General features: G+C 48.2%; 1 protein-coding gene across 1 annotated transcript; it reads left to right on the top strand.

Moving 5' to 3' along the window:
• The first annotated feature begins 4,185 nt into the window (after positions 1-4,185).
• Positions 4,186-10,514, top strand: MSX2 (msh homeobox 2). Its single transcript, XM_068959778.1, has 2 exons — positions 4,186-4,758; positions 8,490-10,514. Exons 1-2 carry the CDS (start codon positions 4,404-4,406, stop codon positions 8,912-8,914), a joined length of 780 nt encoding a protein of 259 aa, XP_068815879.1. The 5' UTR covers positions 4,186-4,403; the 3' UTR covers positions 8,915-10,514.
• The last annotated feature ends 16,529 nt before the right edge of the window (positions 10,515-27,043 follow it).

Here is a 27,043-nt window from a genome sequence, read left to right on the forward strand (position 1 = left end):
GTACATTCCGATTCCATTTTTCCTGCCTTTCTTTTCAGTCAAATTGGGAGCCTTATCTTTCTTTCTTAAAGGAACTCCACAGACCAGGCTCACGGCGGTTTGTTTTAAAGAAAAAGAAATAGATCTTGTCTTTAAAGTATGGCTTGCTAACTAAATTGATCATAAAAGGAAGGAGAGACCCTTGTAGGTTTGTCCCTCCCGGAGAACAAGCGCGCTTCCCGCTGCCCGTGGGCGTTTTCTTCCCCTGGGTACCCTGTTAAGGACTCCAGCTAGTGCTTGGTGTGGACCGAGGGTACAGGGCACCATTAATGTCATAATCCGAATGGGCCCCCTCCTGATTTACACCGGTAAAGCGGGGGGGGGAGGGGGAGAAGGGAGAGCCCTCCTGGAGGAACTGGGCACTCTCTCCCCTCAAGTCACCATCTATCACAGACTAATTACGCTCGGCCATTTCGCGGTGGGGATGCTGCCCGCGGCCCGATTTGAGTAGGACTGAGGACGGTGAGGATGCTGCTCTTCGTCCTCCCTTGGCCGCTGGCAGCCGGCGGGGGAGAGGCGAAGGTGGGCTGAGGGGCAGCCCGGGGGAGCGGGGCAGGCGAGAGGCGGAGCTGCCCGGGACGGGACGTCGCTGCTGCTGCTGCTGGAGCCGGTCAAACTGCACAGCCACTTCCCCCAGGAGCTTCCCTTTCATCTCCCCGCTCCTGGCGCCTGCAAAACAGTCTCGGTTTGTCTGCAGCGTCTCTCCTCCCCCTGCCCGCCCTCCCCTTCCCACCGCAGCCGGGAGCCCCGGCAGCGGGGCGCGCAGAGCCCGGCTCCGCTCCCGGGGGCTGATGCTGCTGGAGGCGGGGGAGGTGGGGGCACGGGGGAGGGGGGCAGGGGCTTTCTGGACATCCTTGGCAGCCTCCCCCAGGCCATGCTGGAGGCGATCCCTGCCCCGCCGGCTCCCACCTGCCCGCAGCCCCGGCGGAGCTGCCGCCAGCCCCCACCCCGGCGCGGGAGGCTCCGCGCGAGGGTTTCTGCGGGCGACTCGCAGATGGGGGAAACACACGTGCGGGGACCCGGGAACGGCTCCGGCCAAGGCCCGACGGCCGAGCCGCAGGTCGCCCTCCCCGGGGGCACGGCCCTCACCAGGGGCACGAGGCGAGAGGAAGCCTCCCACGGGGGCAAACCCACACTCACAGCGGTCCCCGGGGCCGGGAGAGTTCCCTGCTCGTCTGAGGCTGGGCAGTCGCTCTGCATTCCTGGCGGGGAGGGGGAGGGGGGGAAGCTTTAAGTCCTAGAGACTTCTCCAAACCCCAGTTCGGCGAGGTTTCCATCCCGGCATTCAGTGCCGTACGGGGCTTCGCTCTCCTATTTTTAACTGACAGGAGGAAGATGAAGGAGGGGAGGGGTGCGGGAGGAGATAAACCTCCAAGTTCAGACTTCAGATGGAAAATGCTCGACCTCGCGATGGGCTAACACTGAAGAAGGGCAAACACCATGAGTCACGCTTTGCTATCCCTGCAAAGCCCACACGGCACCTAAACCAGCCAAGCCAGGCTGGACGAGATAACTTCTGCTCCATACTGGTCCCAGCACTGACAGAAGCTTGTCCCTTGGTCCTCCTCCTTCCTTCACCCTCCCAGAGGATGACAGCTCAGAGAAGCCTCCTCAAGCCCACGGGAACGGCGCGGGAGCTGGTGCACCCAGGCCACAGCCAGACAGCCAGGGAGAGGAGCTGCACCCAAGGGATGTGAGTCCCGGATCAGTGTCACCGTGACCTGCCCTCCTGCAAGCTCTCCTTCACCAGGCGCCCTTCCAACGGGCATTGACTTTGGGAGCGCAGTATAATTATCTGTAGCATTTTCAGCAGCCCCACAATGGCTTTCCACGGGCGGTGTATTGTTCTTGACACACACGCATTGTTTCTGGATGTCCATCAATTCTCATTTACTTGTCACGGTGCAGGAAGCATGGAGAAGGGAAAGGAAGGGGAGGAGGGGGGGAGAAGAGAGAAAAACCCAGTCGAGCTGCAGCAGGGGTTTGCAAGGCCGGGGCTGGGAAGTTCTGCCTTGCATCTCCCTGTGGGATCTCCCAGGAAAGAGATGAGCTGTCCAGGGAAAGAGAAGTGACAGACTGGGGATACTTCAGGCAAGAGTTGCCAGAGAGGCATCAGCTTGTTGGAGTAACTATTATTATCACCCTTGGCGAAAAGTCCAAGTCAGGGCTCTGGTGCCTGATATGCTGCAGGCTTTCTCAGCCAGGCTAGCTGAAATAGCGAAAGGCATTGCCTCTCTTTGCAAATCACGCCTGGCCTTTAGTCCTTAACCCATGGAGGTGTGCAGTGACACTGCTAGCAATAAATAAGGAGCATGCAAACCCTACTATTAGCCCTACTGATCAGCGAGGTTTTGTAACCCAGCTTCTCTGCAGACGTCCTCTCCTGCTCCTTCCCGCACCGCAATCTGGCCTCTGCCCCAGGTCCCAGTTTCCTGCCCTTGGCACCAGGCTAGGTGCTGTCAGGGCTGGAGTGGCTCGGACATGTGTTGTTTGGCCCCGGGGTGAGGCATACACAGGGCTGCGAGGGGCCGGGAGGGGGGACCGCTGAGCCCAGTGCAGAGCACTCAGCAGGGCCTGTTTCCTAGGGGTGAGTAGGGAGGCTCTCCAGTCTGGCCCAGGCAGAGGAGCACAGCCTGAAGAAAATCCCTGACAATCTGATTTTTGTCTCCAAAATCAGCTCCCGAACTACCCTCCAGGAAGGAGTATAAACACACAGGGTGCAGAGGGAGCGCGATGCCGTGATTTGTATTAGCAGGAGGGAGGAAGCCCAAGACTGCTGCATGGGCTGGCAGGAAGGTTGGGAGTCCAAAGTAAGAACAAGATGAGCTAGTGGAAGCTTGCACATTTGCGGAACGCATATACACAGAATTGCACAGGGACCAAAGTCCTACAGCTTGCCCAGGCCGAGCCCACAGCTCTGTCCACAGATCCCCTGGAGTCAGGGCATCGAGCAAGGGGTTGCATTAAGAGAACCAGATCTGGGCATATGCACCACCACCTTCCCAGCGTGTGTGTGTTTATGTGTGTGAATATGTGTATATATACACGTACATGCATACATACATACATATATATGTATGCATGTATATATGTGTGTATATATGCGTATATAATGTTTATTTAGACCCTCAGTTATAAATAACACCAAAACGGCACCCAAACTCTCTGTTTCCTGGGGGTTAAAAAAAAAAGAGAAAGTTGCGAGCACATCATTAAATAACGCCTGGTGTAGGATTAAAAGAAATGAAAAAGAACAATATGTATTTGCTTTTATCCGCACAGTAATTAGAGACACTTTTAAAGAGATATTCTTTATTCATGCCACAGGTAGAAAGTAAAAAAGTGAGAGAATCACTTTCATAGTACTGGTTTGATATGCCTCCTAATTAAGGGCTGCGTGCCCCTAATTTATTAAAGCTCATCTATTCCTCACGTGTGTAATTGACGCTGGAAAAATAATAATTACAGGTCTAACCTCCGCAGAGTGGTTTTGCCCAAATTGGGTCCTGCTACCGAGGTAACGCCAAAAAAAGAACCCTTTTCGGATAGAAAAGGCGCCGAGGGGCCCACGGACTCGCTTTTTGTCACAGGAGCGTTTTCCTGCTCGAGGGGTCCAATCCCGCAGACCCCCCAACTCCAGGGAAAAAAAAAAAGGAAAAGAAAAAGCACCTCGTTTTGCCGGGACCAGGAGGGATCCGGGCAGAGATCGGGCCCGGGAGGCCGGCGAGGCCGGGGCGCGGCGGGGGTCCGACGGGGCGGCGGGGCGCGGCGGAGCCGGGGCCCGGGAGGGGCCGGGCCGGCGGCGAGAGGCGGCGGAGCCGCGATCCTCTGAAGTTTCCTCTTCGCCTAATCATCAGCCTTAATTACCCGGCGGCTTTTTTCTTGCTTTGCTGTGATTATAGCCCTGGACGGCTCCTTAATAGCCCAGCTCCGCTCGCTGCCCGTGTCATTAACTCCTAATTTATTTCGGAGGGGACAGGAGGGGGGAGGGGGAAACACCCTAAACAGAATAACCCCCGAAAAAAAAAAAAACCCTCAAACCAAAAAAAAGTTTCTACCCACCCTCCCGCTCCCGAGCCAATGGCATGAGTCACCCCTCGACGTCAAGCCCCAGCGCGGGCCCTGATTGGCCCGCGAGGCGCTTACTCCACTTCCCAAAGGAGGAAAGAGCCGGGGAGCCCCCGGAGGGGGAGAAAAGGGGGGCGGGCAGGGCAGCGCTCACTCGCGCAGTCCCCGCGCAGGGCCGGGCAGAGGCGCAGGGCAGCGCTCACTCGCGCAGTCCCCGCGCAGGGCCGGGCAGAGGCGCAGCACAGCTCCCGCCAGCACCCCGGGCGGCCCCGCTCCAGCCACCCTCCGCACCCGCGATGGCTTCTCCTTCCAAGGCGAAGGAGGTTTTCTCCTCCGACGAGGAGGGCCCGGCGGCCGGCGCCGAGGAGCACCACAAAGTCAAGGTGTCCAGCTTGCCGTTCAGCGTGGAAGCCCTCATGTCCGACAAGAAACCCCCCAAAGAGCTGCCGCCGGCCGCAGCGGGAGGCAGCGCCGACGGGGCGGCCGTGGGCACCTCCCGGAACCTGCTGCTGCCGGGGCACGGCTCCCGGGACGCGCACAGCCCCCCCGGGGGGCTTACAAAACCTTTCGACACCTCCTCGGTCAAATCGGAGAACTCAGAGGACGGCACGGCCTGGATTCAAGAGGCCGGGAGATATTCCCCTCCGCCAAGTGAGTGGCCGGTGAAGGGGCGACGGGCGGCCGGGCGCCCCGCGGGGCAGCGGGGGGCGGCGGAGGGCTGCGCGAGGCCGGACGGGGGCAAGGGCAGGCGGGCACCGGCTGCTCCCGGGCGCCGAGGTTTACAGGAGCACACTAGATATATGGCATACGTATTGATATATGTGTACACACTTATATCCTCGTGATTTCTACATGTCTACGCGTGTTACATGTACTCTGAGAAGGAGTTATTTTAATATGTTGTGTGTATCTCTATATATGTAATATATATGCTTTTAAAACGCCACAACGCTCAGGAACCAATACCGATTAGCTCCGTTTCCCGATACACGGCGCGCTGTTACCAGTTGGTGCCATTAGGTTAGCCCGTTGCAAAAGCAACAGTAGGTTCCCCCGGGTGTCTTTTCCCTTACGCAAAATGTGCAAAACAACATTTTCGCATAAACTCTTCGCTTGTGAAACCTGGGAATTTTCCCTTCCAGCTTTGTGCGCTTTTTGCGCGCTGACTGCCACCGCGGTTTCTCCTGGCACGGTGGTTATTTCTTTCTCGCTCTCTGCACATAGACTGTCAAAGTTATCCGAGCTGGGCCTGAACTTTTTATCCCTCCTGCCATCCCTCCTCACCGCGTCCCCATCTTTAGGGACAGGCGATCACGGACGTGACAGGTCCCTTTTTAAAACCTCCTGCTGTTTGACCGGCACTGTTTGTCTGTGCTGGAGATTTGAATTGCATTTCGCAGTGAGAGAGATCTCTTTTTTTTTTTTTCATTTTTTTTTAAAGATCACTCCAAAAGTACTTTCAGGAGAAAGTGAAAAACGTGAAGTGAAAAACTCTGCGATAGTGTCTAGACGCTCTGCTTTCCCCATACACCTGTACTAGCAGATCGATCCATTCTCTTCCACGTATCTCTGGCTTGCCTGATGAAAGTTAAATGCTCTGCTTCAGTTAACTACTGACTTTACATATGCGAGCTATTTAGCTGAACGGTCTAGCAGAATTTGCTTTTGAATCTAACAACACGAGAAGGATGTTTAGTGCTTTGCAATTCCTCTCTTTCTGGGACAATTTTTTTTTAATTTGGCTTTCAGCCGCTTCTCTTCCGTTGCGATTACCCCGAATTAATTTGATTTCTAACGTGCTGGGCGAGAGCCCATGACGGGACGGGAGAAAGAGCAAGGCGCCTCTCTCATTGTCTCTACAGCTCCGTTTTGCTTTTTTCATGTATCGTCAAATACGCATAGGCTCCGACTCAGGCCTGCTCCGCTTCTAACACTGCCCTAAAAAAAAAAGACTTAGACGAGGCCTGATTTTCTCCCCGGCACATTCATCTTCGAAACTCCTCCACTTTCTCTATTAAAATCACCAGTCATAGAAAGCAGGAAAATAGCTTTTGAAAGGACTTCAGTGGTCAGGGAGTTCAAGAAGCCAGTGATTTCAGCGGGGCTCCGGGGGGAGCAATGATGAGGATTGGGGGGGGGGGGGGAGCCTAGTTCGGGAAGATCCCTTGGCCTCCGTCGTCTTCCCGAATTTCCCACCTCCCTCCAACTCTCGACCCCCTCGGAGCCGTCCTGACAGAAGGATGCAATAACCGATTTTCCTGTAGGAAGTTCCATCTTCCCGAGGAGGTCTTTGACATTAGGAATAGCTCCTCAATTTAGTACTATTACTATTGTTACAGGTGGGGTGAACTAGGGGAAGAGCACTAGATATTAGATTTTTGAGCAACACGAAGAGGGAATCGTCTCCATGTGATGAGTTGTGCCCGAAGTTAGTGAGAAAGTCTAGTGGGGGGGGGGGAGAAGGGGAAGAAAAAAATAAAGGAAAACAAAAGGAAAAAAAATAGTGCAACAAATCACTCCAGCAAGTGCTTTAGGACTGGCACGGGGTAAACATAATTACAAAGGCCTGATGTGGCGACGGTCCCTGTTTCTTATCAGAGTTTGGCAGTCATTTGGGGGATTTGAGAGGGGCGGGGGAGAGGCCGTTAACGTTTGGGAGTATTCTGGGGGGGGGGGGAGAGAAGTTTAGCTAGGATTTGATTTTAAAACAAGTTCTTGCAGTTTCTCCTACGCGTAGCCAAAGTTGCGTCGGGTCGGGCTGACCGAGCCGCCGGGAATGCGCGGGAGCCTGGTCGGGGCGATCCGCGGCGCCGTCACCCTTGCGCGCCTCACCCCGCGGAGGGAGCGCCCGTTCTAGCCGAGCCTTTGGGAAGCTTCGCTTTAAGAGAAATGTCGGGTTTCGTCTCAAAGAAGAGAGAGCGCAGAAGAGCGGGGTATTTAGTGCGTTGATTGTATTTTGCGTGGGGTTTTAGGACTGAACGAAATATCACGGTTAGCAGCTTAATTATTAAAATGCCCCATGTGATCCTAAGACGGCATTTGACGTGTGGTTTTCTGAGAAGGAGTTATTTTTCGCGTTCAGTATCTAGAACAAAAGTAAGAAGAAAAAAATCACTTTTCTACTGTCGCTGCTCCCCCCCCACTTTTAGATCATTCTCATTTTTTGAAAACTTTCTTTGTGTTTTTTTTTAAATTGCATAATATTCAGTTAAACCACTGCTTTGTCTAGTTTATTTTTAAAATCAAAGAGGAAAGTGAAAAGGGTACAAAAGTGCAATGTGCAAATACTACCAAGGGTTTAAACCAGACACTACAGTAGGTACAGAGTTTAACGGCTTCGAGTAGCCTGTAGGTCATCTTCAGTATCAAGCTGAGGAGTCAAGGTGGCTTGTTGTATGCGTCGCCATTGATCTGAAAAACAGCCAAATGGTTCAGCTTTTCAAGTCAGCTGCCCGCATATTAACAATTCTTTAAAATAGAGAGAATTATCGGTGAAATGTAAAATGGATCTAAAGACAAGCCATCGATGTGCCATCTCGGGAAAATGTGCCTAACCTGTTTGGGATTATAAGGAAAATCCAAAAATAGCAGATTTCCTGATTTGTAGCGGCTACAGATTCTGCAGCTACGTGGGATTTTAAAAGCTGGCAAATATAATAAAAGCTAAATGTTGGGAGAAGAGTGTGCTGCTTTCCTCTCTTTCGGGACTTGCTGTAAAACAGAAACTCCTTCTTGGAAAAGCAGTTATTAAGGGAAAAGCTGCTCTTGATGTCAAGAGGAGAAGAAATAGCAAGTAAAATGCTCAGTTATCAAAGACACAAAAACTATCTGACCCAGTTCTTCAACTCACAGGAAAAACTCACACAGGGCTGGGTCTGAACTGCTGTTCTTGGGGAAGAAATCCTGAAGCAGGGGTGGGATGGGCTTGTCTCTTGTGCCATGGTCCTTTTTGTGAACATCCTTTTTTAGTGTATGCACTTGTCCTATGTTTTGCTGGGGTTATTCCCCAAATTTTGCAGCTACTAAGGCTGTTTTGTGTGCTCTAGACCCCTATGATGTGAAGCTTAAAGTGATCTGCTGGGTACCTTTGTGCCCTGTTTGCCTACAAATTTCACAGAGCCTGTGAAATCTTGTCCCTTTCAAACCACTGAACTATTTCTCAGGACGTCTGCTGAAGTCCTGTGAGCGTAAGTTTGGCCAGGAAGAGATTTCAGGCACCATTTTCAGAAACAGCTTTGTCACAGCCCCTGTTTTGATGGTATCACTTGGTGGGACCCCCCCCCACCGCATACACCCACATATCCCTCTCAAGCGCTGCGCGTCTGTCCTAAACACCCAGATCTGCCTCCTTTTGGGATAACCGGCCTTTCCTTTCCTTGCAGGACACCTGAGCCCCACCGCCTGCACCTTGAGGAAGCACAAGACGAATAGGAAGCCCCGAACCCCATTCACCACCTCCCAGCTGCTGGCTCTGGAGCGCAAGTTCCGCCAGAAGCAGTATCTGTCCATCGCGGAGAGAGCGGAGTTCTCCAGCTCCCTCAACCTCACAGAGACCCAGGTCAAAATCTGGTTCCAGAATAGGAGGGCCAAGGCCAAGAGACTGCAGGAGGCCGAGCTGGAGAAGCTCAAAATGGCAGCGAAGCCCATGTTGCCTTCAGGGTTCAGCCTCCCTTTCCCCATCAACTCTCCCATCCAGGCCGCCTCACTGTATGGAACATCCTATCCTTTTCACAGACCTGTGCTTCCTATTCCGCCTGTTGGACTCTATGCTACTCCTGTTGGATATAGCATGTACCACTTATCCTAAGAAGATCAGAAAGACAAAGCGACAGTGAGAAGGACTTCCTGGTGGATCTTGTCCAACCTTGAGAAGGCAGTACCCCAACCAGTACTGGCAATTCTTTCTGCACGCTTTTATCTGCCATCCCAAGCGTACAGGAGTTTGCGTTAGCAAAGCAAGGCATCCTGTATGCTACAGGTTGGGTGTCTTCTGAGAGTGCTCTGAGCAGTCAGTGTCTGATCCTCAAAGAAAAAAAAATGTAAAAACAAAAAACAAAAATATTTGAGCAAATGTAGGGGTTTTATACAGTGCACATAAAGCTAGAATAAAAAGGAATGGGTGAGAAAACACTCTTGTCTTATGGAGGCAGATCCCTTCCTAATGGGTCCCAACACATGTTTAAAGGAAGAGGGGTGCATGCCCTAAACCCACACTCTCAAATCTCATCAGTTAATATTAGGGGGGGGGAATAAAAAGAAATAAAAAAGTATATAATCACTTTTTTTTTTAAGAAAGCAGAGACCTTAGCTAGAGACACTGTGTAAATAGCAACTAGACCCAGTAGAGTCGGAGTGAAGTTCAGAGCCAGCAAGTTCCTGCATTTCTGGGGGTAGAGGAAGTTTTTGCATCCCAAATCTCAGTAGCTGTCTGCAGTTAAGATGACTGTCAGGGTCCCTATGTGCATAAAGCAGAGCAACAGCTTTATCCACCATTGGCTCCTGTATTGCCTTTATCTGTATAAATCGCCTCAGCATTTGTAAAGCACTGTGAGGGGAGGTAAAGTGCAAGGGAGGGTTATTAGGCAGTCTGGTCTTTATCTCTTCCTATTGGCATGCTCAGAAATTTTTCTCTACAGCCAGGCAATCTTGGCTCTGCAATGCTCTTTGAAAACCAGGACAGAGGGAAAGCAGCTTACCGGGGGAGGAAGAGGTGGGTTGTTTCCACAGTGGTAGTGAGCAAAGGATTGTCAGACCTTTCTGTGGATATGTTTGGGTTTTTTTATTATTGTTTGCAACAGTCTGTACTTAAATAGAAGAAGAACCCCCCCCCTCCAGTCTTCCTCTCCTCCCTTTGCAAAGGATTCCATTGTTAAGTGACTCATTCTCCAACCCCTTCTTAAGAGAGATCCAGATATCAAAAACAAACAACCCTACTAGTAGGATGTTGGGGTGCCAAGAGACTATGTAACCTGTCTGTCCCCGTGGAAGCTCCCCAAGCGCTGGCAGTATCTTCCCCAGGCTTCTCTTTATAACTATTGTATTATGTGTATTATTCTTGCTAAACCTTGTGAGAAAGTTACTCCAAAAGCCACGGAGCACTGGAGGCAGAGCTTCTCCTGGATTTATTTTCTTAGCATGTTGTGGAAGAAATCAAAAAAAAAAAAATCCAAAAAACAGAAAAACAAAAAAAGCCACGAGGTTTTTGCTGGTTTTGGTTTGTTTTGACCCAGGTGCTGTCGCTGCCCTGGATGAACTTCCCCTCTCCCTTCCCCCCTCCCCATTTTCCATTATAGGGAAGTCCCTTTGAAAGGGATGCCTTGTACAATTTTATATATTTTATTGAAGATTTATTATTTCTTATCTCTTATTTCGAATTAAATTAAAAAGAAAAAACATGTTTCATCACGTGTGGGTCTGTGAATGTTTGGAGTTCTTTAAAAAGTAACTTCTCTCCCTGTGTGTTTTGCACTGCTGGGTCAAGTTCAAAGGAATGTTGGGGTTGCCTTTATGATTATTTCCCCTTCTGAATCTGAATTAAAGCCAAATTTGCAGCACATGAAGGTGAATTGCAAGTCAACAATTCAAAGTCGAAAGCCAAACCTTTTATGAGGTTTCCCTCGTTTTTAACAACCCTTTTTAGGTGCCTCTGTTCTTTACAGCATGATATTCTGATGATGTTTCCATCGTTTTGCTTAGCTCAGGTGCCATTCTCTTTTTGCTCTGGTCTCTCCCTTCTCCTCTCCTCTCCTCTATCTTCAAATCTATGTTTTAGTGGGAGACTAGACTCGGCCCCAGCAACACGTGGTGGGGGTTGCTTTGTGCAGGTAAGACATGGCAAGGACCTTGCAATACTCCAGTACAGCTGCATTTCAGGGCTCTCTGTGTGGTTGGCCTGTGCCACGGTCGGTCGGGGCTGCCCCCCTCAAGCACTCCTGTGCTGCCTGGAGAGCAGGTGTTGAACTAGCCCTTTGTCCTTCCTGAAACTGATGCGGGGACTTGGGCTTGCTCAGAGAAGAGGGGTACCGGTAGGTGAGGAGTTATTCGACCATTGCACACCAAAGGCCTTTGCCGGGCCAGCTCAGTGCAGCACCGTAATTTTTTGCTGTAGGAGGTTTACTCGGATTAGGAGCGACCTCTGGGATGGTAGTCGGAGAGAGCCGGGGAGAGCTTAAAGCAGGGAGGATTTACTCTCCTAGACTCTCTCGGTCGTCGAGAGAGGAGAGTTTCCCCTTGCTCCAGCCCCCGTCCACGGCTCGTACACCTCTGAGGGCGGACGGCTGCCCCGGAGCCCGGCGCTCGGCTGCGCTGCGGGAGCGTTTGCCCGCGGGCAGCGGCGAGGCCGCCGCGGACCCGACCTCCCCCGCCCGGCGCCTGGCGCCCTGCCTCCGCCCTCAGCATCTTTCCGGATCGGACCTCGGGTATGCGAAAAGGTGAAGGGTGGAGTGAAAACACCTCCCGACTCTGGCTGCGAGGAGGGGGCTGGGTGTCGCGTCCACCTCCGGCCTGGCTTTACGCGGCCGGGGATAGCTCAGGGCATCCCGGATCCTGCCCTGCTCCCCCCGCTCCGAAGCCTTCCTGTTAACTTTCCCTCTCCGTAACTTTAAGGAACAAAGCTGGGAGAAGCTAATCGCCATGCAGACTTTTCAAATTAGCCTTTACTGCCGCATAAAAACTGGAGACAACCGCTTCTTTCTCGATCTCTTTCTGAAGTATTATTCCCCCTAACTCCAGGGCAGAGTGGAACACCCCCCCCCCCCGCCCCTCTCCTTCTCTGCCCAATTGTCCCGAGTGCTTTCTTAGTTGGGCTGGGCCGGTTATAAATAAACCAGGGGTATTTTTTAACCTTCAGTATAAATCAGTTGTGTCAGGGATTACAGCTAAATCTTTTCGCTGGAAATTCTTTGAGCGCTGGAGCTTTGTGTGTGTTATGATAGATCCTTAAATGGATACAGATTTATTGCAGAACACAGGGGTGTTGAAGGAAAAGCTTCCAAATCTCGGTTACAACCTTTGCTATGGGAAAGGCAGGACGGATCCGTGACACCTTTCCCGTGCTTGCGGATGGCATGACGGTTCACCCTGCGCCCATTATTAACTTGTTCCAATTAAAGCCTTCAGAAAGTCCGAGTTAATTGAGTATTATATTTTATTAGGAGGGAGGTGTCAAGCTTTACTCATGAGACTTCATCATCAGCCTAATGGGAGCTGCCCTGCAGGCAGATCTGTAACTGAATAAATTACAGCTAGGCAGGGAAATCAGAATGCTACCATTAAACGCGATGCACTTACTGAAATTCCTCCTCCACTTTCGCAAGAGGCTGTGGAGGTGTGGCTTTAATTAGTTATTTTAATGCAAAGTTAAATTGTTCCCAAAGTATTTTCTGACACAAAGCAGATGCGATGATTAGAAGTTGAGTGAGACTGAAAGGAGTTGGCATCTGTTCCAGGTACATCTATATATTTTAAATTTCCAATAGAAAGTGAAAAATAATTAGAGCAATAAATAATAAACATTAAAAACAACGCGATAAATTATTCTGATCCTTAAAATCCCGACTTGCTGAACGGCGGCTCAGGCCAGGGTAAAGCGCAGCTCTCCCGGGACCTTAATTCACGAGGTACGGATCTGTTGCCGTAAACAGTTAGGAATGGGCTTTCTGACTCGCTACGGCCAAGCGTTCATTACCTCAAGCCAGGGGCGCTTGGAGCCGGCATTTCATGTTGTCACATTTCCTTGTCAAACCCCGGAATTCCTGCATTTTATGGGGAAGGAGGAAAGTGAGGTGTCTGCCGCGTGTCTGCTAGCCAGCGTGCCAGCGAGCGCCGGAGGTTTGATCTCGACCGGGAGCCTCGCCGCCGGCCGTGGGAGGCCGGGCAGCGCCGGGGCAGCGGCCCCGGGCTCGGCGCGCTGCCGGCGGGGCGGCGGCGGCGCCGCCCCCGGGGAGAGAGACCGCAGCCCCCGGCCCGGGCCCTGGGGACCTGCTTCTCATTAGCGCCGTCTCCCGCGGAAGGAACCGCTGCCGGCCGACAGGGGCCGGGCCGGCTCCCGGCACCGGCTCCCGGCAGCGAGGGAGGCACAGCGGCGCAGCGGCTCCGCGCTGGAGCCGCCACCTGCTCCGCGGCGGCGGGATGGAGCCGGCGGCGGGCGGGGACCGGCCGGGGCTGCCCCCGGGCCGCCGGGGCTCCTCGGTCCGCGGAGCTCTGCGGAGCATCCCTGCTCCGTCGCCCGGCCCGGCGGGTTGCGGGCGGTCGCCTGCTCGTATTCACCTCTGGGTGGGGGGGGTCCACGACCCTCGCGCGATACCGCCACACGCGTGGCCACACGTACAGACGCATATCTGTGAGTTCTATACTGCATGTTTACACGTGCACTGTCAGTGTCACGCGAACGTGATCATAAATGCCACAGGCTCCTGCCAGCGACTCTGCGATTCCTGCGCACGCAGGGTGCTGTAGGGATTTTTTGTTTTTGTTTTTTGCCGAGTGCTGGACACGCAGGGGAAGAGGAAGGAGAGCCCACGCAGGGCAAGGAGTGACATAGGGTGACCCACTGGCGGGGCAGCGCCGAGCCCCCTGGGCGGGAACGAGGAAATCCGCGGAGCAGCTCCGGGGGATTCAGGTCACTTGGACCCCAGATTTACTCAGACAGAAAAGTTGTTATTTTCTTTCTGCAGACCGTATTTCCCCCGATATCCATCGGTGATTTACTTTCCCTTCAGACTAACACGAATCTCTTAAAAAAAAAATCGTTCGTCCGACCCCCCAAAAAAGTGCGAGTACATTTCCCTATGATCCATAACCACCCCAAGGATTTTAAAGAGCCTTTTCCCGGGATCATTTTTTTAAAGTTAACCTACTTTAGGCAGTGCCCGCATTTTTGCGTAGGAGGTCTCTCTCTAAAAATAAAAACAAAGTAATTATTCCGATCTTTCTCTTCCAGAGCAGAGGAGAGAGTTTTCAAGGGAAGTACACTCAGAGTCTCAGGAGAACTACATCGCTCATCTCCGCACTCGAGAAACAGGGAGCGAACTGCTGTATAGTTCAGATTCCTTTTCTGTGTCGGACACCGTCGTGGAAAGAGGGTGGGTGGGTTTCAGGTCTTTTCTTCTTGTTGTTTTTTTTTCCTTTTGTTTTGTCTTGTTTTTGACTCCCTTCGCCCCTCGGTGTGTGTTTCCCACCGTAATCCATAGGGCATTTGGCGGGTGCTACCAGCAGTTCCCAACGAGTTGCACGAAAGGAATAAAAATCTTTCCATCCATTATATTTCAGTCTTTTAACACCAGAGCAATTCTGTCCCTGCTGTTTTAGTGGAAATACCGGTCTATAAAGCTGCAACTGCAGTATATTTTAAAATGCTACCAATTTTTTTTTTAAAGGGGGATTGGAATAATTCTGCTTTGCTTGGGAAGGAAAAAGTCTCGAGCCCTGTATGTGCGATTAATGTTTTATAACACTGTTCAAGGAAATTAAAAACATTCTGTGATAGTCTTACTGTAAAGGCAGGTCTTTTTTGGCAAAATGTTCTGTATATGTATTTCTAAGATTGCTGTGTTTTGAATAAGCAAGATTCTCGTAAAGAAAAAAAAAACATGCTCCTTAAAAGTATGCGCTACCCGTTTTATTAAACTGATTATGCCAGCGTTCAACTCAAAGTTTGTTTTAAGTAGGAATATTTTCCCAGACGTGTAATGGATTGCTTGAAAACAGAATTCTTTGCTTTTTAATGACCTGTAATGGCCAATTCATTTCTACTGCGCTTATCAAGGTGCTGTGTTAAATAACAAACCGGTTCTTGAAAACAAAAAAGTCATAATGAAAAATAAGCAGTCAGAATAATCTCCCATCTCCGAGCCAAAAAAATGCAATAAAATTAATTTAAGACTGTCAAAACATCAAAGCTGAGAAAAGGAGCTGCTGAAATAATGTCTCTTGATAAGGAAATAATAAAAACACACCAAAAAATGTCTACTCAATAAACTCCACTGGATTTGGGGGTCTGTGCTATATTTTATTTGGTGATGAAAGCACTTTGATGTCACTGTATTCCAAACAATTATTATTATAATTTTAAACAACCTGGTGTTTTCCATTACTAACGGCTTACGCTTTGAAGTTACACCTCATAATTTCTTAAATTAAATAAATCATTTTAAGTTTGCACTGGGAGCCTTTTAATAGCAGAGAAAGGAATATCATTATCTTATTGAGAGGCAATTGCAGTGGCTCCAGTTTGGCTGTAGCTGGGGGCAAAGTGGTGCACTATAACAGACATACTTTATTAGCCTCCCATAACTCTTGAAAGAACATTTTTATATTTTCTTTGATTCCCCCCCTCCCCCTCTTGTTTTAAAGCTGTCCCAACCTTTAATTACTGCCTAATATGAAAAGCATTATTTTTTAATGCTGTGTAATTTACCAGAGGCAATAGGCCAAGTTAACAATTGTTTATTAGGGTTGCTGTTTCACACAGGGCAAAGAATGCTGTTCCAAACCCAACTTTTCATGGGTGGTTGCACTAATTAATACAGTGTCTGAGACTCCTAGGGGGTTTTTAATATTAAAGCCTATGGGGCGGAACGGTTTTTAGAAGTCCAGCTCCTGCTGACGTCCTCCTCCCCTCCCCAGTGATTTCTGCTGCTTTCAAGCTGTTTTGATCCGAGGGAAAAGTCGGCGGGCAGGAGGGGAGCGCCCCCGGAGCCTCCCCGGCCCCGCGGTGCCCCGGCGGGGCGGCACCCGCGCCCCGGGGGGAGCCAGCGCCTGCCAGAGCCGGGTGCTGCCCCCGGCGGCTCCGCGCTGCCTCCGGCCTCTTTTCCCTCCTCCTAGTTTAGTTATTTATTTATTCCCCCCCCCCCCCCGTCAAGGCAGCGCTGTGCCCGTCCAGACGCCCCTGTCCCCCGCCCCGCCGGGGGCTCCGACACCCCTTTTCCCCCGGCTGGCGGCCGCTCCCTCCGAGAGACGTGACACATCCATCAGCTTGATAAATGGGGGTTACTCACTCCTGTTCTCCCGGCTAGTTTATTTTCCTAAACTACCGGGCAAAAAGCGTAATGACGGAGCGGACAAACACACTAACAAACAGACGACAGCTTTATGGATGGTGCTCAGCTCCAAGGGCTGAGGGGTGTTAAAACTCGAGCTCTGCCGCCGTTACCCATTCCCGCTCCAGCCCGGGTTACGTTAGCTCCTTAAAAAGTCCTCGACTGTGTTTTAAAGGAAGGGAGACCTATGGATTTATTTTATGGGCTGATCAGAGCTGTTCTGCCTGCTCCCTTCGCCGTTAGCTCAGCTCCTTTGCAAATCTAATCTGCCCGGCTCCCTTGCTATTTTTCATGTTGGACCCATGCGTTTTTCCTCTAAGCCTTTCTCCTTTTTGATGTAGCGAGTCAATTGAAGAATGTTGGTCTCGGTTATCAATCACCCAGCTGGGGCTTAAAGGGCTCGGGCTAATCAGATTTAATTGCTCATGTAGCGCCACTCCTGCCCTGGGCCACGACCGACTTGCTCAATTAAACCCCAAATACCTGCAATCAATAAATAAGGAATGACAACACGTTTAAGGGATTTATCCAGCAAAGGAATTGAACTGGAAACAGATTACAACCCAAAAGGCCCTTTTATAATTAAACGTACACCTCTTACTGAGGGAAAAGCTATGTTAAAAAAAAAAGACGAAAGAAAAAGAAAAGGAAAAAGAGAGATCTTATTTCCTTTGCCTTGGAAAGGGGAGATGCGGGTTCTGCCTTCTGAGAGGCTATTCCTGATCATTTATTAGCTTATTTATAGCGCGGCCGCAGTAGCCCGGCTCCGCTCGGAAACGAACCGTCTCACCTTTCTGGCAGAGGGAGAAGCCGCCTCCCTCCCTGCCCCTGCAATATGCGGCCACTGACTCATGTTTCCGCCCAAACGCGTGTATTTTCTGTTTAAATACCTTGTTTAGCGACAAGAGGAGTCGCTTTGGATGGTGTGAAAATGTTAGTCAGGATTAGCTTAAAAAAATGAGGGGGGGTGGTATTTGCTTTCCAACCTCTTGTTTCGAGCACGGTAATAATTGACGGCGATCAAATCACGCTGCTCGTGCATAAAGAAACGTTTTTGGCATATTTGCCATGCAAAACTTTTTGGAAGCTACTTTGGTAGTGGCAGATACAAAAAAAGTTTGCAAATAATAATAATAGTTATAAAAAAATACTTCAGACCATCCAGGCAAATTCTTGCCAAGGATTTCAGCACTAGCAGCTCCTGTATTTTATTAGGATTAGATTGTAAAAATGCTTCTTCAGTGGATGTGCTGTCAGCGCTCAGGGAAAGGGCCACAAGGCAAAAGAAAGCAAAGGGCGGTGGAAGCCAGTGGCTCACCCGAAGGATCGGCGAGCGAGACGCTCCTGCTCTGGAGCACGCTGCATCGAGGTGGATGTGTCAGGGCTTGTGATTTGCAGATATTTTGCTTAGCTCCGCTCACAGCGATTGAATGCGAAGCCCGTGGTGACTCAGTGAGCTCCTTGCGCTGCTCCAGGGCGAGGAAGCCACCCAGCTGGGCTAGAAAGCAGTTCGGCTGGGGCCGTGTTTAAAGGTCTTCTCTTATCCCTAGTCCAGGCTCGGGGATGGCACTGCAGCACAGAGCAGCCCTAGGAAGGGCTCGAGCTGGGTGAACACCTCAGGGAATAGTTTTTTTTTTTTTCTTCTGACAAATTCTTCTCCCCCCACCCACCCCTTTCATTGAAAAGCTTAACTCCAAGCCTCGCCATAGTTAAACCTGTTAAATCTGTCTGTTACTCCACAAGTGGTCATCTTCAGCTGTAGGTGTCAGGGGGATGCTGGTAGGACACCTGGGTCCTCTGCTGGTATTCCCTTGCTCCCACTGGGAGATCGATGCGTATGACCCTATTCCAACCCACCTGCCTGTGGAGTTGCCACTCCAGTCATTCAGACCAAGTTTGGTGGCTGGTCTGTAAGACAATCTTTGTGGGAAGTGAAGGTAAAATCTTCATAGAAGTTAAGGTGTTGATTTAAAAAAAAAAAAACCTCAACTGTCAAGGGAGTATGTCTGTAAGGACTTTTGTTTGTTTGTTCCTTAGCCTGGTTTCCTAAGGAAGCCAGGATTATATGATCAAACTGTTACAGGCTTTTGAACTCCTGGACCAACTCCAATCAAAACTGACAAGAGGGCAGAGGTCTCAGAAATAATCAGGTTGCTGTGATTTTCGTGAAAATAGTCTGCTGGATAGCAGATAGACAGATCTTGTCAAAGCCCCACTAAGGTTGCAACCAGAGCTCAAGTCTTAAGATTAACACCAGAGAAGCTACATGAGAGGCACACACTATGAATATCCCAGCAGCTTGTACCTCAGATGCTAGACAGTGCAGCTAGGAGACACAATTACAGAAAAATGGGCTTTGTGTGTTTTGCTTTTTGTAGTCATCTTTCGTTGCTGCTTTCTGGGCCAAACTGCCCTTTGACTTGAGGAGCAGCAGAGCATCAAAGGGTAGATGTAGGTACAGGCAGAGTCTTCTGGGACAGTCTCCTGAACTGTGGTTGACAGCATCATGCAGGGCCACAAACTGCACAAACACCTCCCCAGGTTGCCTTGGAGAAAGCCTGGGGCTTGGTAGCGACACAGCAGCTTGAGGGACCAGTGGTTCATGTGTTTGTATGACAGGGGCGTAGTCGCCTTGCCCTCATGGTTGTGTTATCTCCATCAGGCAGAGCCCCTATCCATATCGTATCTCTAAGAGATTGATCCAGATCCTGGCAAGCAGCAAGGAGGGGAGAAAGAATGGAAATTCTCCTAGCTACTTTAATGACCCTCGCTACGGGAACTTGACAAGTTTTTTAGCTATTAAGAATAATCAAGGAACAAATAAATATTTTTATTTTAGACTATGAAATATTAGCTGATAGCTTCACCTGTAAGAAGACATCTTCATTTCTTGCACTCTTCATTCAGTCTGAAAAACAGTTCTGTTAACTCACGTTTGACACAATCAGTACTCCGCTGGCTGTTACACGGTGCTTGCTTCTGAAGCTGGTATGTGCTGCCACGCTTCCAGGTTCAGGCAGACGATGCCAGTAAGAGGGTGGGTGGTACTGCAGACAGGCAAATAGACCCATTCATGGGAGAGACTTGTCTTCCTAGCCCAGAGAGAGCACGATTCAAAACTCTCTAACACAAGGGTAGCAGCGAGTCATCCTTTCTACACTGCTACAAAAGCAATGAGACCTTCCCTGGCAAGCCCGGTGCAGAATGAGACATTTCCTCTTTGCTGATGCCAAGTCAAACTGGGCCAGTTTGGAATAGCTCAGCTAGCCAGGCTGCCAGGTCACGGCTGTCTCAGAATCTGAGCTGTCATTTATAAAAACACATACTTTTTTGTTGTCATTGAAAATACTCCCAGCACTGACAGTTCTGAAAATAAATATAACACGAACAAGATGTGAAAGATTCTCTACACCTATGGAAAAGGCAGGTCCTAAGCTTCTTGAGGGGAGTGAGTTGTTTCACTCCATGTCACTGGGAAGCCTAAGGAAGGTAGCCAAGTTAGCAAGAATTTCATTGCCGATAGGAGTTCAAGATTTGAAGAATTTGAATGACTGGTATCTAACTTTAGCATCATACATATCCAAACTGGGGATAAGCAAAAGGAAAACTTAGGAAAAATAGAACAAGGGAAAACAAATACAAACAGATTCCTTCCAGAGCGCACAGCTGCCTACGCATACAGCAGCTGATCACTTCTGGCAGATTTCCTTTTTTTTTTTTTTTTCTCTTCCCCAGATATGACCATTTGCCTTATTTTTAGAATTTTTGTTGTGGGGGAGAGGGAAGGAGAAGGAGTGAAAACAGGGAATGCTATGAATGTCTGCTGTATGCAAAATTGGAATACTTTAAAAGCACTGCAAATGTGGAGCAATGCATGAGAAGAGATAGATGAAAATGCCTCATGGAGCCAGCTGGGGGGAGATTAAACAGTGGCCTTACCAGGAGGTATAGAAATTGCGGTGGGACCTGGTTTGTGGAGAAGCAGCAAAGGTCAAAGATCAAATCCCACAGCATGAAGTAGAAACGGCAATGAATTCAAAATACAAAACTCCCATAAATATGCAGGGTAGTCCATTTGTTCAATACCTAGGTTCTCTCCTCCAAGCCATGTGAACATAAACACTGAACATTTTAGAAGAAGTACTGGTGGGCTTTAACTTGAACTTCACACATGCTCAGATTTGACCAAGTAAGGTCTAGTCCTTCCTTTTGTCTTGATCTTAAACAGGGACCCATGTGAATCTGATATCCCCCATATGCCAGTTTTATGTGCTATGCTGTTTGATTCAAGATTATGTATGTTGTAGGAGATAAGAAACTGTCTGTAAGGTTATTGTTCAGTGAGTGTTTTTTCTGTCCAGAACAGCTCCTAACACAGCCCTCAATAAGCAATAAAATACCAAGACAGGGTGTTTCCCCAATACAGGGAAACACCACACGATGACATTGCCATAGAGGAAGAAAAAATGCTTTCTTAGAAATCTCCATTCCCTGTCTTCAAGGCACGCAATTTACTCCTGGGAGCGCGGAGTTGGCTTTACCCTTCTGATCTCTGGAAGGACAGACCTAGATCCTCACCTCCTTGCTGTTTGTACCAAATAAGCTGCCAAAAAAAGTCAGGAGGAGTCAAGGCCTGTTTTCCTCTAAGCTCAGGGGATACTACTCTTACATAGCCTGTCTGAGGGGCTAGGAAATTGTTCCCATCTTGTGCAGCTAGTAAAACAGCAAGGTGCATTTCAGCCCCTATCCTAACTCACTTCCCAAGCCCATGAAATAAAGAAGTCCACTGCTGCAGAGACGTTGAAACACAGGGTTTATTTCTACTGCACTCTTAGTCTAACCCTGCCTTCACTTCTCCCTTAATAGCACCCAGGCTCTGCGCTATGGAGGATTTAAGACGTTACTGCCTCCAGCTGTCTGCCTCGCCCCACTCCCAAAAGTTGGCAGAAGGCAGTATGTGTCTGTACTTTAGCTGCTCCAGTTCATGGTCTGGCTTATTAGCTTAAACTGTTGAGGAGACCGAAAGTTGATTATGCATTGCCTCTAGGAAGGAAAGCACCAAAGGGAGAATCCAGTCATCTCTTTTGGTGCTTTTAAGAGAATAGACCTGTACACATATTTGCTTCTGCTCTTTATAAATTCAAATGAATCAACCTTAAGAAATGCAACAGTAACTTTTACTCCTACAGACCTTCAACTGAAGCTTCTGGTATTGCTTCTTTACGATGTCATGAAAGCATAGGAATCACTGAGGGCTGCTAAGCTCACACTGGCTCAGTAACGTTAGACATTTCTTGGGCTCACGTGTCTGCACTTCAGGGTTGGACTGGAAGCTCAGACATAACCTGTAATAACGGAGAAGAGATGACAGAAATGACTACAGGATCACTGATTTCTGTTTGTTACTGCTCTGAGAGCATCCTCAGACCCCAGAGTTCTGTTGGACTAGGTATTAAGATATCATCACCCATGTAACATAGGCTTGATGGAAAGGAAAGATTATCTTCTTTCTCCAGAAGACAGCTCAGGCAAGAAAAGAGCACGGAACTTGCCCCAGTCTCATGGGAGTCTGCAGCAGAGTCTCATCAACTAAATACTTGTTGGGCTAAAGCTTTTAATGGCCAAATAGACATACAGTAAATCTCAGTGCTCAAGTTCCTGCACTCTCCTAACTGGGAAGGAAATCTAATCTTTTTGCTTTCATTTCCTTTCTGCAGAGATTTAATAGCTGAAAAGCTGTTGTGAGACATCACATTAATTAGAGTTCATTGCTTTTACCGTAATAAGCACTAGTATAACACTGAACTCTACTCATCCAAAGAAAAAAACCAAAATCTATTTCATTAAAAATAATCTCTTTCTGGTGTCAGAGGAAAGCTATCAATTCAGGGACTCAATGTGGTTCTGCCTGAAGTCAATGGCAAAGCTATTAATAATGGCAGGATCAAGTCAGTTCACTAATTTGCCAAATTCCCCATCATTAGTGTGAATTAATGAGATCCTACTGGAGCTGCCTTTTGGCTGTGGGTGAAACGGAACATGCCTGGCAGCACATCAGCGTTAGAAGGGAGGCCGGGGAGGAGCAGGGGTTGTTTGGGGGGAGGGAGATGAGCAAATGGAAGACGCTTAATGCAATCCAGATGGAAAAAATTGACCCTGACTTCACCAGTCAGGCAATGGCCATAGCCAAGCTGTTTCCTAGTGAGGGGAAAAACTAGAGGCTCAAGTAGCGGATGAAAAGTCAGCTCAGACAAAATAAGACGGCCACTCCCTTTGCCCCCAAAATGATCTTTTGCCCAAAACATGAGGCAAAACACACGTTTTCCCACTTCTGCTCAAAGTTGTCTGGTTGTTTCTCCCTTCTCATTTCCTTTAAAGCTTCTAGGAGCAGAAGTGCCAGTGCATAAAGTGGAAGGCAGTGCTCACTCTCAGGTCCAGCCCCATCCTGAATTACACTCATTACAAAATTTTCATGAAGAAACCTACTTCTGCAAGCTTTACAGTGCCAAAAGGGTAGTATAAAGTTTGGAGAAGTATCCAAAGAGATGTCAAATGGAACTTAATTGAACCTGGCTGTCATCACTAAATAGGACATATCACTTTGAGCCTAATGGATCCTGCCAAGCCCAACAACAGATATTATTGCTCTGTTCCTTGAGATGGTGATGGCGATTGCACTGTCCATGAGTCACAGGGATAATAGCTATTACTTGAGAAGAACGTACAGGAAAGAGAGGATGTTCTGATCTGACGCATTTGTCTGCTTCTAATGCCGTCACAGAGACAATGCCAGGCTAATGCTTGAATATGATCTGTTAATGGTGGTAGGCCTAGCATCCTTGTAGAATAGCCAAACACATACGTTTCCATCTGGGGCACTCAGGCAACCTGAAAATAGTAGCTAAGAAATTAAATACATAAAGCACATTAAAAAGATTGCTTTGTTTCATTTAGTGGTATTATGACAACAGTGCAGTAGCTTTGATAATACCCTTACTGTATTGGGAAAGGACCTTAGGAGAAATGCATGCAAGTAGTGAATTCTGAGACAGCAACTCAGAATTGCCCAGGAAAAGCCCAGTGGTTATTTTTGCAGACTCTGTTGGTCAGGTGGGTACTGTGTTTCAGACTTCTGAGTAGAAATCTCCTCCTGAGCCATGCCTTACATCAAACCAACTTCCAACTGTGTGGGAACAGTGGACCCCCCGAGCAGTGGGTCTAGAGATGACCTTTGCAATCTCTGAAGGTAGTCCGGCCTCTGGACAATTACTGTTAGTGACATTAGAGCCATGACGGCAGTGGGCTGAAAGGGAACAGAACATTAGAATATTTCACGATGGCAAAATACCAGGGAAATCTGGACTGTCGTAATCTGCTTCTAACTAAATATTGACTGCCTGCCCTGTGCTCAGCAAGAGAAAACCTTAATAAATATGATCCAGATCCTGCCTTTCCTCTCCCAAAAAACGAAGGCAAGCCACTGAATCTTCATATACTCAATATATCCCCTGGAAAGTAGCAGTGGCTAATCTGGCATATCAAGTATAAGTGAACGCATTCTTTTCTGGTTGTTCCATAGCATGTACCGTTAATTGTCTGATGGCAAAAAAGTGGAGCAGGATGAGATACACTATTTGGACTCTTACCTATTATTTTAAGCACCTATTTTGTAAATCTTTGTCTGTACCCATCAGATTATTATTGTTTAAAGTGCTAGTCAGTCTTCTTGTTGGCAGGGAAAAAATAAAACACGTTAATTTTATCTAAATTTTAAAAGGCATCATTAAATATCCTCTACTTAAAAAAAAAAAACCTTCTGCAGGCAGTGTATTCCAATCACACAGATAAGACATGCTTCCCATATACAATCCATTTACTTTGTAGTTCACTTCTAATGGGCAGTTTGGTGAAAGGTACTTTCCAACATGCATTTAAAGTGATCCATTCAAAAGATAAGTAAATTGCAGCTGTTCTTTAAATCCAGCCCTTCATGTTGTGCTGCAAACGTATATTTAACAAGGAAATGCTACTGTAGGCTCTTACTGCTTTTTTCCCCCTCTGAGACCTAGAAAATGTTATGATTCATCATCATTTCCAAAAGTGCCTGAAAATTACAGGCCAACCACGACAGCACAGCACTAGGGGCTCAGGGAAGTGAATAAACCAAAGAGCATTGCAAACATTTTCCATACAGCTACTCTTGCTTGTATCTGGTTCCTTTTGATCATTGTTTACAACAGTAGCTCTCTTTAAAAGGAAATAAAGCTTTTGTACTGAAGCTATTTCACAGTCCACGTGCTGCAGCTAAATTACTAATTTGCTAGGAAGGGTTAAAGTAGGGGCCAAACACTAAAGTGCATTGTAGTGGAGCCATCAATGGCTTTAAACTTGTACACACATATACACAGAAAGCTAGAAGTTATCACTGTTCCTTTCAAAGGTCATGGTCTTGCCTATATAAGGCAGCACTCTAAAGTACAAGAGCTAGTTCACACATGCAGGGCTCCACAGCCATCTTTGTCTTCCATCCCATTTTCAGATTCATGGAAATGCCACCCTACTTTTTCTGCATGGAGATGTTCAGCTACCAAATAGGGCTTTGGGGGTAACCTGATCATGCACACGCAAAGAAAGAGATGCCTCCTCTTGCTTTCCAGTACATGACATTCAAGCAAATAGCAGCATTCTCAGAGATTACATAACATGTTGAGCCGGGGGGCGGGGGCTGGGGGGTGCAACAACCTTTTTCAAGTTACTAGAACTTAAACTCTTGTCCGTCGTAACGATAGAGAGCTATATTGCCTCAAAAGAAGAATCAGGAGGCACCCTGCTCTACCTTGGAAGGGGGCTGCCAACTACTCCGTCTCTTTAGGACGTGTGAATCACAGCCCCTTGGCACAGAAGTGACTTCATGGCATAAATACCTTTAATAGGAGGTGCACTAATGCTGTGTATTCCCCAGTGCAGAACTGGTATTCTGCATGGCCCATACGTAAGCCCAGAAAAATGAGTGTGTGGGCTGTACTTAGAGATCCGGAAGAATCTAGGCCCCAAAACACTGAAATTCCTCCACAATCCATCTTTTTCACTATTTTTTTTAACCTCTTAGCAATATTAATGGCAATATTAATTATTTTGGGGAGGCAGTTTGGTCTCTCCAGCTCTCCTTCCCATGCAGAGTGAAGCCACATTCTGGAAGGTGCAAATATTGAATGGACTGTGATAACTGCCCCTTCACTCGCTGCCTGAACCCATATGCTGAGGCTGTTGCAGAGCTTCAGAGTCTGTAGGGATCTTCAGTCAAGCCCGAGCATTTTATAAATCGTATAATTTTACGAAGCCCCACCTTTTTCATGTTGCTAGGAGTTAAACCTTACTTACAGTAAGGATACCCCAGAGGAATAAGTGAGGTTTATTCTATTATTTTATGAAACTTTCAATATTTTTCTTCTTGTTGAGCTTGAAATGCCTTCGGCTGGAGGATATTTTAGCATTTCTATTTCTTGTTAAAGTGAGGATGTGCAGAGATATGATGAATATGAGAAGTCAGCAAGGGAAAACAAAAACCAAAACAAACAAAAAAATCAGTTACACTTTTATGGAACCTTTAAGAGGAGTTTGGTGCCAATTCTGGGTAAAAATGGCTCCAACCCAGAACATTACGTACGGGCTGCTCTGAATGAGGTTTTCATAAATCAGAGTTTGGCTTGGGATCTGTATTTCACAGCTGCCATGCGCTATGTGTAGCTTCTATCATAGGCTGAAACAAGAACCCAAGCTCTGACCAACCCCTGGCTGGCGGCAGGGGGTGCACGATCAGGTGAAGACCTGAATTTTGTGGCTCTAACCAGTCTCTCTAAGGAGATGTCTAATAAGAGGTGAAGGTTCACAATCCTAGCTGATTCACCCATTCCTTTAATAATAATGAATCAGTGAAAAGAGAAAGAAAAGCTCTTCTTTCTTTGAGAATTAAGCTCTTTTTTTTATGATATTCAGTCATTAAAGCCAGTGTCTGGAGAACAACCTAGAGAACCTCTGCAGCCACCAATTCTGTATGGCTTTCCTACTAAGAATGGAAAGGAGGGAGAAGAAACTTCTGTGTGAAGACATTATGTCTGCGTATGTTTTACTTTTTCTGCCTGAATTTTAAATGCTTAAGGAGGTGCAGAGCTGTAGAAAACATATTACATCGCATTTGGGTTGTATTTACAGCTAGCCACAATTCCCCACAAGAACAACTCTGTCCGAGATAGCAGTAGTGGAGGCTGGTGCAGATGAGGCAGAGGCCACAGCTAACATTTATGGGAATAATTTCTCCTTTAGAAAATGAGATTAGCAATGCAAGGCCCACAAGGAAAGAGGCACATACAAACCCACAATGTTAGTGGCAAGGAAAAGCCCTTTGGTACATTTGTGGTTCTGAAAATTTGATGAGGCAGTTTAGAACTACTGTGTGATGCAAGACCAGAGCTTGTGAAGTTAAGGTGGATGGAAGCGCTCTTGGGGACAGGGGAAGGGGAAGAGGGCTTCTCTTCCCTATTCCCCAGGAGCATCTTGCTACTCTGTGCTTTGGCTAACAGCTTGGCCAGGGAACTGGGGAGAGGGGCTACTTCACTGTAACTGAAGTTGTAAGAAACTTCTCTTTCTAAGCATTTAATCATATGAAACTCAACTAGTTCTAGGGTTTTGTTGTAAATTTTAAGTAAGCCCATACTGGTTGAAAGATTCACTGTGACCTGCTAGGTCTGGCTGGTGGCTCTGCGATTTACGTGGGAAGTCACTGAGTTTTGTTCTCCTCACAATAGGGAAGGCACAGGTGAGAAGGACAGGAGAGGAAAAAATAGAGGACTCCCAGTTACCCCTTGCTCCGACTGAAGAGATTTACACTGCTTTGCCCA

This window comes from Struthio camelus, chromosome 13 (genome assembly GCF_040807025.1).
Source record: "Struthio camelus isolate bStrCam1 chromosome 13, bStrCam1.hap1, whole genome shotgun sequence".
Classification (NCBI taxonomy): Eukaryota; Metazoa; Chordata; class Aves; order Struthioniformes; family Struthionidae; genus Struthio; species Struthio camelus.

Excerpts from the sequence above, each read along its gene's own strand:
- MSX2 (XM_068959778.1), top strand. The coding sequence starts at position 4,404 with ATGGCTTCTCCTTCCAAGGCGAAGGAGGTTTTCTCCTCCGACGAGGAG. Across the intron at positions 4,759-8,489 it reads GAGATATTCCCCTCCGCCAA|GACACCTGAGCCCCACCGCC; the intron begins GTGAGTGGCCGG and ends CTTTCCTTGCAG.